Below are 11,023 nucleotides of genomic sequence, written 5' to 3' on the forward strand. Positions count from 1 at the left end.
CACCACCAACAATCCATACAAACCCTCTCCCCTTCTTTATCAAAAGGTACTTTACATCTTAGAACATAATCACATTGTTTGACATTGCCTTCAATATTTTATTATGATAGAGTTTTACACATAAAAAACCAGAACTTCACATACACAACATGTGTTAAAGACTGATTTCCTCCTGAGTTCATTTCTGTGAAGAAAAGGGTGGACTCTGAGAGGAAGACGTCCAACACTTCATACATCTAAATGGGTTCTTACATCTGAGAGTCTCTGGATTTTTCTTAAAGTAAAGGTAAAGGTACCCCTGCCCGAGCGGGCCAGTCTTGACAGGCTCTGGGGTTTGTGCGCCCATCTCACATCTATAGGCCGGGGGCCAGCGCTGTCCGGAGACACTTCTGGGTCACGTGGCCAGCGTGACAAAGCTGCATCTGGCGAGCCAGCGCAGCACACGGAACGCCGTTTACCTTCCCGCTGGTAAGCGGTACCTATTTATCTACTTGCACCCGGGGGTGCTTTCGAACTGCTAGGTTGGCAGGCGCTGGGACCGAGCAGCGGGAGCGCACCCCGCCGCGGGGATTCGAACCGCCAACCTTTCGATCGGCAAGCCCTAGGCGCTGAGGCTTTTACCCACAGCGCCACCCAAACACTATTGTAAATAAAGCACTTTTTGCAATCTTTTCATTTAAACTGCTTCTCCTCTTTGAGTCTGTTGATGGTTTGTAGGGTTTCAACTCCAAAGGTTCTTCCTGTCCGTGAATCTGTTGATTTAGAATTTATAAGGTTTGTGTTTTGTGTGAGTTTGTTACCATAAATCTAGGTGTCCAATCTGCCTGAAGCTCTTTCTGCACTCCATACATTTAAACAGTTTCTCCCCTGTGTGTCTGCTGATGTTTTCTAAGTTTTCCATTATCACTAAAGCTCTTTCCGCACTCCAGGCACTTAAATGGTTTCTCCCCTGTGTGAGTCTGTAGATGTATACTGAGGTGTGCACCTTGACTGAAGCACTTTCTGCACTCCATGCATTTAAATGGTTTCTCCCCCGTGTGAGTCCGTTGATGTTTTCTAAGGGTTCCATTCTGACTGAAGCACTTTCCGCACTCCATGCATTTAAATAGTTTCTCCCCTGTGTGAGTCCGTTGATGATTTCTAAGGGTTGCATTGAAACCAAAGCTCTTTCCGCACACCATGCATTTAAATGGTTTCTCCCCTGTGTGAATCCGTTGATGTTTTTTAAGGGTTCCATTTTCACTAAAGCTCTTTCCGCAATCCATACATTTAAATGGTTTCTCTCCTGTGTGAATCCGCTGGTGTAATTTAAGGACTCCATTCTGACTGAAGCAGTTTCCACACTCCAGGCACTTAAATGGTTTCTCCCCTGTGTGAGTCTGTTGATGTATATTGAGGTGTGCACTTTGACTGAAGCACTTTCCGCACTCCATACATTTAAATGGTTTCTCTCCTGTGTGAATCCGCTGGTGTAATTTAAGGACTCCATTCCGACTGAAGCTCTTTCCGCACTCCATGCATTTAAATGGTTTCTCCCCTGTGTGAATCCGTTGATGTGTTCTAAGGTTTCCACTCTGACTGAAGCACTTTCCGCACTCCATGCATTTAAATGGTTTCTCCGCTGTGTGAGTCCGTTGGTGTTTTTTAAGGGTTTCATTATCACCAAAGCTCATTCCGCACTCCATGCATTTAAAAGGTTTCTCCCCTGCGTGAGTCCGATGATGTTTTTTAAGGGTTCCATTATCATCAAATCTCATTCCACACTCCATGCATTCAAATGGTTTCTCCCCTGTGTGAGTCCATTGATGTTTTTTAAGGGTTCCATTATCACTAAAGCTCTTTCCGCACTCCATACATTTAAATGGTTTCTCTCCTGTGTGAATCCGCTGGTGTGATTTAAGGACTCCATTCTGACTGAAGCAGTTTCCGCACTCCAGGCACTTAAATGGCTTCTCCCCTCTGTGAATCCGTTGATGTGTTCTAAGGTTTCCACTCTGACTGAAGCACTTTCCGCACTCCATGCATTTAAATGGTTTTCCCCGTGTGAGTTCGTTGATGTATGTTGAAGTGTCCACTCTGACTGAAGCTCTTTCCACACTCCATACATTTATATGGTTTCTCCCTTGTGTGAATCCGTTGATGTGTTCTAAGGTTTCCACTGGTACTGAAGCTTTTTCCACACTCCATACATTTAAATGGTTTCTCCCCTGTGTGAGTCCGCTGATGTAAACTTAAGTCTCCATTCTGACTGAAGCTCTTTCCACAATCCAGACATTTAAAAGGTTTCTCCCCTGTATGAATCCTCTGATGACTTCTAAGTGTATCACTCCGACAGAAGCTCTTTCCACAATCCATGCATTTAAAAGGTTTCTCCCCCGTGTGAGTCCATTGATGTGCTCTAAGTTTATCACTCCAACTGAAGCTCTTTCCACAATCCAGACATTTAAAAGGTTTTTCCCCTGTGTGAAACTGTTGATGTAAACTTAAGTGTCCATGTTGACTGAAGTTCTTCCCACACTCCCTGCATTGGAATTCTTTCTTGCCCATGTGAGTCCGCTGATGTGTTCTAAGTTTTCCACTATCAGGGAAACGTTTCCCATACTCCATACCTTTAAATGGTTTTCCCCCTGTTGGACGTCGTTGATGTGAACTATGGGTGCTCATTCAATGAAGCATTTTCTGCATTTCACACTCTTTTTTTTCTATTCCTAATGATACGAAAGGTGCCCCATTCACTGGGGTTTAAAGTGTCTTCTCCATCTCCTTCTTCAGAGTGGGAGGAACGGAAATCCTGTTTGGGTTTAAAGGAAGAGAACTAAGGGAAAGAGAACATATCAAGCTCCATTAGCACCTTCTCCTATTTCAACATCTCCTACATTCCCTCACCTCCTATCCATGTTCCCAATTTTTAGGAAATGAAGTTGCAATGTCATCAGATGATAGTAATTCATGAGCAACTTTCAAAATCCTCAATCAATGTTAATAAAGCAGCATGATTTTTTTAAAGAATGATGCGCTGTCTCATCTCTTGCCCGTCTTCTGACGCAGGACTATCCTAAAATGACACTGAAAAGCAGGATATTCAAGGCAAATAGATAAACTGTGCTTCGTGGAATGTGTAGTACCTTGAAAATGTAGTATTGATTCACTGATGGCCTGAAGCTGTGTTATTTCTGGGGAGATGAATTCCTGTTCTGTCTTAAAGATCCGAATCATACAATATCATGGGGTGTTAGGGGAGTGTTAGTACTTTTGGTGGAGGTAATGTAGTCTGCCTGCTGGAGTAATTTATCCACCATTGGTCCCCACCCTGCACTCAGCTCTCACCTGTGTATTCCAGAAGCTGTCAGGATGGAATAGGGACCACAATCCCAGGAACGGCTTCAACTGGCCGGCAAAACCAGGTGAGGATAGATGATGGGTCTCAAATCCTTGGTGTATTAGGGAATTCTGCTGCAGGTGAAGAAAGGCCCTGGTGGATGGAAAGGATGAGAACAACAGTGAATCCCACAGTCAAGGAGGCAGATTATGTCCATTCTGCAGAGGAAAGTGAAGGGCAGATGGGGCTAGTCAACCCGGGAAGGGAGCCCATCAAGAAGGAAAACTCTGGTCGTAATACTTTGGTTCACTCCTTCGCTTCCTCGTGAGTTATCTTCAGGAGAAGAAAAGGCTATGGAGGAAAACCCAGACAAATCCAGAGTGGACTCTCTAAGATGGTTGCATGCTGCCCTGCACACCTCCTTCCAGCCACTCCTGCAGCCAAGCTGGTGCCTGACGTACTGCTCTGCTTTCCTTGGGACCATATAAGCCAGGCTGAGAAGGGGGTCTTGTTGTCTAGGCAGCCCAGGACCCCCAAACACACTGCTTAGGCAGTGCTGCTATCACAGCAGTTTCAGGGGGGCGATGAACTCAGATCTGTGTATCAGAATCTCTCCAATGTGGAATATGTAAAACAGAACTGCTGCTTATATCATACATCAATTAAAAAGTATTCAGAATATTTGTCTTTTGAAGAAAAGACCACCAAGTATCCGATGGCCCCTTCAAAGCTAATAAAAGTCCTGTGCCTGGAGCTTTGGGGTTGCAGGACCAGGAAAGCTTCTGCCACCATTATCCTTCCAATTGGGATTCAGGCCTCACCATGGAACTGAAATTGCCCTAGCTGTGCTGTTTCCTGGTTCTGCTGGATCTCTCAGCGGCTTTGTAGACCTTTGACCATGGTATCCTTCTGGACTCTCTAGGGGAGCTGGGGGCCCTGCTATGCAGTGGTTCCCCTCCTACCTCCTAGGCCATGTCCAGAAATTGATGTTGGGGGATGAGTGTTCTGACCCCTGGGTGCTCCCTTGTGGGAGCAACAGGGTTGCCGTAAACGATAATCCCACCCACAAACTCTCATTCACACAAAGTCTGTGAATTTTTTGGGGTGTGTGTGTGTGTCACACACCTCGCCTGTGCTAATATTGGCAGTCTTTGGCCTGTATAGGCACACCCTGTATGTAGAGCCTCCAGCCACAGGCACTGTCTATCATGAAAATGGGTCCTTTGACTGGGAAGATTCATGCAATGGCTATCATTGGATGCTGATGGGTTGTATCTCAGCTTGTCAGTCACTCTGACACTGCCTACAAAGAATAAGAGGAACAGAAATGCTTTTGACTTCCATATCAAGCCTGAGAGCCATTCCATTGACTCTGCACCCCTGTTTCTGATGACAGGTGTACATTATCCTCATCCTCAATGAACCAGGCAGTGGAAAAGACACTTTAAGATGGAAGCCTGAGAGAGAGGAAAAGGTTTCTGGGGACTTCCGGGTTAGCGCGCTCGGTTAATGGCGGATTCCCTCTGAGCTCCGGAGGGAATCGGCTCTACTGAAGACGGGTCCTGCCGCGGCGACGACGCGGGGACCCTCAGAAACCATAGGCGCTGAAGCCTGTGGACTTGGTGACTTGGTGGGCACCATTTGCGCCCCCCCCGACCCACAAAGAAGCCTTTTTAAAGGCTTCGGAGAAGGTGTGGGGAGTGGCGTGGTGCTGTGAGTAGACCGCTACTTCAGTGGAGTGAAGCCGCGAGCCATGGCCGGAGATCGCTGACTTTTTTCCTTGAACAATTGGGCTGAAAAAGAAATAACCCGTGAGTAGTACGGAATTTGGACTTAAAAATTTTCTTTTCATTGAATTCGGAACGATCGGGGGAGTGCTAAAAGGAAGTCCGCACCCCCTTTCTGCAGACATTTAAAGCAAGAATCAGATAACAAAGGTGGAGAGACCATTTCTCTCTTTGTGAGACAAAAGTTATTAATTTCACGATTGGCATTAGAAGTTTTGTGCTGGAGGATAAGAACTGAATTCTAGAAGTGGATGTGAAACCCCCCCTTGATCCGGGAGCGATCCGCGAGTGAGCCTGTTGAGGAGGCACAAGGAGTTTGACAGCAGTCAAAGGAGCTGTCAAACGAGCTGTCAAATCTAGAAAAATTGTTATTTAATATCTTTGTGGACTAGACGTGTTACATTTGATTTTAAGTTGTTGGAAACAATGAAGAAATAAGTAATAAGGTAATTAACTGTTGGAGAAGGGTTACTAAGTAATCAGAACCTCTCTAGGGGGGACTTACAATGGCTGCAGATGGAAAATTACAGGCCGAGTTGGAAAAAATGTTTCTTCTCGTGGGAAAGCTACAAGACCAGAGTACAGCTATGGCTACAAAGCTTGCAACCTTGAATTCTAAAGTAAATAATCCTGTTGACTGTGTTAAGGGCTTGACAAAAAATAACTCTGCAGCTGAATCAGAAGTGATATTTTCAGAACTAGAGGAGAGAGAAGGAGGAGCGGAAATATTGCTGGTGGAAAGGGCCCACCAGAAGCCTACAATTGTGGAACATAAAGAAAACAAGAAAATTGTGGATGAATCATGGATTACAAATTTGTTCAAGATGAAAGAGGAAGCCTTTGGGACATTTGGAACATTTGGATTTAAAAGAAGCAAGAAATATGATTGGGGCTCCGTTTTGGAATATGGAGGACTGGCTGGAAGAAACATGGATTTTACTGGGATAGAGCTCCTTCGAGACCCGATGACCAACATAAAGGACTACCAACAAAATTGGCGGAGAGGGACTGACAGAGATTTGAAGGCCTCGGATGTGAGAAATCCAGGCTAAGAACTGATATCGTGGAATCTTCTTTTTTGGGGGATCGAAACCGGGAAAGAGGGGGGTGAGAGCGTTTGAATCCAAAAGGACTATAATTTTATGATTTTTATGTTTAGGTAGTATGTTTAGTAACTAATATATAAAATTGGGAAATCTGTGGAAGGGAACCTGGGTCGACCTTAGAAAAGGATGTAATGATTATAATTGAGGTATAAGTTAAATTTGGTTAACTAAGAAGAACTAAGTTAAAAGAAAAAATGATCGTAATAATACTGTAAAAATGAGAGTAAGAACTTGCTGAGTTAATTATTGGAATTAGGATGTATGAAGGGGAGATGCGGGGAAGTCAGAGAATGTGGTTATGAAAGTAAGGATTGGAAATTATACATGTTTGTCTCTGTCTTTGTGTGTTTGTGATGTCAATATAAAATGTAAAACCCAATAAAATTTTTATAAAAAAAGAAGAAGAAAAGGTTTCTGGCTGATTCCTGGGTAGGACTGCGGAAACAAAGAGCCGCTTCCTAGAAGGTCTCTCTCCTCCTCTCTTCCTCTTGGAATTTCCTTACCTCTCCAGGGAGACCAATGGTTGGACTTGGCAAAACCGCTGTATCTACCATTAATTTGATTTTGATTTGATATTAGAATGAATTGATTTTAGAATGCATTTTAATTAACTGATTGTGATTATATGTAAACTGTGTTACTTTTATTGTTGTTAGCTACTCTGAGCCCAGCTTCGGCTGGGGAGGGCGGGATATAAATTATTATTATTATTATTATGGACAGGTCAGGGGCTTATGGGGTGGGAATTGGGTGGAGCTTGCAGGAAGGAAGGTGTGTGTTGCTAACGGAGAAATCTGAGGGCCCCCCTGGACAAACAACAAGGACACCAGCCAGGAATACCAGAGCAAAACAGCAGCCAGTAGGCTTGGTCTTTATTGAAGACTGTCGTGACAGGACTCCCACCTGCCACCAGTTGAAACAAGATGGAAGCCCTGAACAAGAGAGAACCCAATATTTTATTAGCTGCTAATGCCAATGTTACACCCCCCCCAACAAACTACATCATGCTTGCATCATGAAAGGGGAGGTCTGGTGGCAGTAATCTGAGCATCCTGGACCCTGCCCCATAGTTCTCCTTGCCCTCCACCAAACACCCATCAAGTGTAACAAAAGAGATATTTACATTTCCCTGCTAGGAGCAGAAGTGCGAGAATGGGGGGGGGATGGGGGGAGTGCAAAAAAAATGACCACCATGCGGCCTGACTTATACCCCCCCCCAACAAGAAAGGAAATGGCAGAAATGTGGCCTGTTGTTTAAAGCGGCGTCAGCAGAATTAAAAGCTGCCGTGTGGCCTACGTCTGGGGTCACACACCACCATTCATGGCCAGTGGAGCCCACAGCCATGCTCCCCCACGCCTGCAAAAAGGAAAAAGCTGAAATGTGGCCTACAGCTGGAGGGTGGCAAATGGCGGCCTCGAGGGATCCATCCCCCCCCCTGCCGCTACAAAAACAAGAAGGGCACCCTCTGTGGTCTAGCTGGGCGCCTGCCCAGAAAGAAAATTGCACCCTAGCTTGGCGGAGGGGCCATGCCCCTTCCAATCAGGCCAGATGTTACCTTAATCCGGCCACCAGGACACCCTCCTGAGGATCCTGATCCTTGAAGGAAGAAAACCAAAAGAGGCTTGGACAAAGGGGTCGGCCTCTTTTCTTTGGCCTTTGATCCGCCCCCCAGCCAGCCAGCCATTGTCCTCCCTGACCTGTTTCCAAGGCAAGTTAATCCCACCCTTTTGTCTTCATCTGGGTTGGTTCTTTGTGGAATGGCTACCTGTCTGGCACTCAGGTATCAGGATACCAGGGATTATCACTCAGGCAGAGGGGCTGCTGAGTAGCTGAGCTCACATGTCTATATGAATTTCTGAAGTTTCCCCAGCGAGCCAGTACATAAAGACATTTATCAGTGAATTCTTACATTTGGTATCGTACAGCAAAGGCCCTTTGAATAGATAGGAAGAAACTGTGATCAAGTGCTTTGTGGGGACAAATCACAAAAGTCACAAAAGTGATGGTGCTGATATACAGACTACCAGCCTATATATAAATTCCTGCAACAGTCTGGGCAGGGCAGGGGCCTATGGGGTGGGAAGAGGATAGAGGTTGCAGGAAGGAAGGGGTGGGGGGACACGACCCCCCCACTTTCCAGGCATCCCTCTCTGGTCGCCTTGAAGGGGTGGCCGATTCTTGGGTGGGAGGGAGAAGCCAAGGCAGCCCCTCCAGAGAATCCCTTCAGGCCCCACCACGGAGACGTCTCCCCAAAGACTGGTCTTCCTAGCTCTCCCCTCCCCCAATTGCTGCCCTTCCCTGCCCCGAGGATGCTCCCCCTCCCCACTTCCTCGACTCCCTCCCTCTGTCCCAGAGTCTCCCCTGAACCCAAAGTCCCCCCTTGGCGTGGCTCACCCGTCGCCCTGCGCCCCCCATCTCTCCATCCGGAGGCCCCCCCCCCCAAGACGAGCAGGGGAGGACAGGGGGGTCTCTATCCAAGCGTCCCTCACGCCCGTTAACCCTTTCATGGCCCACCTCTCTCCGCGCGGAACCCACAGCGCCCCAGGGATGCCTGCGCGGGGAAATGGGGCGAGGGGTCTTCGTTGGGATCCCCTGGGTGGGCTTCCTAAGGGCCCAAGGAAAACCCCCTTCGCAGCACGCGTGCAGGGATCCAGATCCACGACAGGCGCTTTGGGGAGCTGGAGGGAGTCTCTGGATCCTTCTCTCGCCTCCCCCCGCGCCCCCTTTACCTCTTTGTCCTCGCTCGCGATTCTCCTTTCCTTTCCTGCAACATCCACGTGGGTGGGGGGGGGGATTTACCTGCCGCCCCTCCTCCCCTTTCCGAAAGCGAGCGCCCCTAGAGCTGCGGCGCAGAGCAGCAATCCGGCGCAGAAGCTCCTCTTCCGGGAGAAGCAGGCAGTTTGGGAGGGAGCTCACCCCCCCCCCTTTATTCTCGGAACAGAATCCGAATTTTGAGGAGGAGGAACAGGAGGAGGAGGAGAAATGGGTGCAACGAATGGGGGCGGGATCTGGGGTTATGGGGGGTGGGGTGAGAGAAGGATGTGCCGGGAGGGGAGGGGAGGAATTGAGGGGGGGGGAGAGAGAGGAAGGTTTCCCCCCTCCCCTCTTCCGTCTGTGGATCAGGAGAGGGGGGAGGGGCTGATCCCGGCAATCCACTTGCAAAGTGGGGTCCCCCACCCCACAATGTTTACATTGCAAAATCCTTCCCTCCCCCACCCCACGCCACCAGATTAGATCCGTCCGTGTTTTAGGTACTGGTGCACATTGAGCAGCGGCTTGGACTCTGTGACTCCTGTGTTACGGGGAAAAATGGGGCTCTGACTTTTGCACACACACACACACACACACACACACACACACACGAGACATCCAGGTAAAATTCATCCCTTGTGTCTCCCATCAGAGGTAACACAATGAGGCCAATAAGAAAGCAAGGCCTGCTGTTGATCTGTTTGCGGGCAGAGGCTCCCTCCCCCCATCCAAGTAATAAAGTAATCCAGTCTCTGTGGCGGTTTATTTTGTGGGGTAAAATCCTTTAAAAAAAGACCTCAACAACTTCAGTCCTAAAAAAAAAAGGTCAAGAACTTCAGTCCTAAAAAAAAAAAAAAGCTCAAGAACTTCAAAGGTCAACAACTTTGGTTGGCTCTCATGGCCCTTCACTTCATCAAATCTGGCCCTCTTTGAAAAAAGTTTGGAAACCACTGGAATAAGGTCATTCAACTTGTGATTTGGTGTGCGTACACTGTGGACTCAGTGGATGGCGCTGGGTCGCCACGGACAACTTTGTCATTTCTTACTAAGATATGAAGCTACCAGCATGAGTTTGACCAAACTGTGGGAGGCAGTGGAATACAGGAGGGCCTGGCGTGCTCTGGTCCAGGGGGTCACGAAGAGTCGGACATGACTAAATGACTAAACAACAACTATTTCTGGGTTAGCAGAATCTGTAACCTGAAGCATCTGTAACCCGAGGTACCACTGTATTACAGAAAAGTCCTTGACGCAGCCAACTAACGCATGCAGTAACGTTGCTTACTATCTCCTGATAGCGGCACTGACCAATCACACCAAACACAATGGGGGGTTGGAGCGGAACAGCTGGAAATCAGCTGATTGGCGGACGCGGAACTGCACCTGACGATTATGTGGGCGGCAATTCCCACCCAGAGGGGCTTGAGGGGGCGAGCCCACTTTGTAGCCACCCAGGAATGGCCCTGCAGGGGAGATGGCTAGCGTGCCCACAGAGAGGGCTCTGAGTGCCCACTCTGGCATTCATTGCCATAGGTTTGCCACCGCTTAGCTAGACTGAGCTTGGAGCAACTATGCTGGGGTGGGAGGAATTTTGTTGTTGCTGGAGTGCCTCTTTTCCTCAGACTGAAGTGCTCCCAAACCCTGAATCTTAGGAGGGCATGTTTGATGATGATAATGATAATGATAATGATAATGATAATAATAATAATAATAATAATAATAATAATAATAATAATAAATAAGAAAGATTAAGGAATACATTAAAATGTTTTGATGGCTGGTTGGGGATCCCTACAGAAGTTGCAAAGGCAGGACCCCAGATTCTTGTATTGGTATCCTAAGGCTGGAACACCCGGCCCCCCCCCCATGGCCTGTGTGCCATTCTGGCTCTAGCACTCATAGGACCTGGGAGATGAGGCTTCGAATCCCCACACAGCTATGATGCTCCTGCTGGGTGATCTTGGACCAATCGTGATCTTTCAGCTTGGCCTACCTCACAGGGCTGTAGTGAGGATGGAATGGGGTTGAGGGAGAACCATGCCTGCCACATGGACCTTTG

General features: G+C 47.6%; 1 protein-coding gene across 9 annotated transcripts in view; it reads right to left on the reverse strand.

Moving 5' to 3' along the window:
* Positions 1-9,132, reverse strand: part of LOC309541371 (uncharacterized protein) — an 81,630-nt gene extending 72,498 nt beyond the window's left edge. For 5 of the 9 annotated variants that reach the window (XR_014223701.1, XR_014223702.1, XR_014223703.1 and 2 more), the window contains exon 1: positions 8,943-9,132. Coding sequence is in view for 4 of the 9 variants with exons in the window: in XM_082239189.1 (XP_082095315.1) it covers positions 852-2,021 (1,170 nt within the window). In the remaining 5 variants the exon portion in view is untranslated. Of the gene's footprint in view, positions 1-771; positions 2,816-3,327; positions 8,200-8,942 lie in introns of those variants that run through there. The other 4 variants (XM_082239189.1, XM_082239187.1, XM_082239186.1 and 1 more) reach the window with 4 other exon arrangements.
* Positions 9,133-11,023: the final 1,891 nt, after the last annotated feature.

This window comes from Podarcis vaucheri, assembly GCF_965113315.1.
Source record: "Podarcis vaucheri genome assembly, chromosome: 10".
Lineage (NCBI taxonomy): Eukaryota > Metazoa > Chordata > Lepidosauria > Squamata > Lacertidae > Podarcis > Podarcis vaucheri.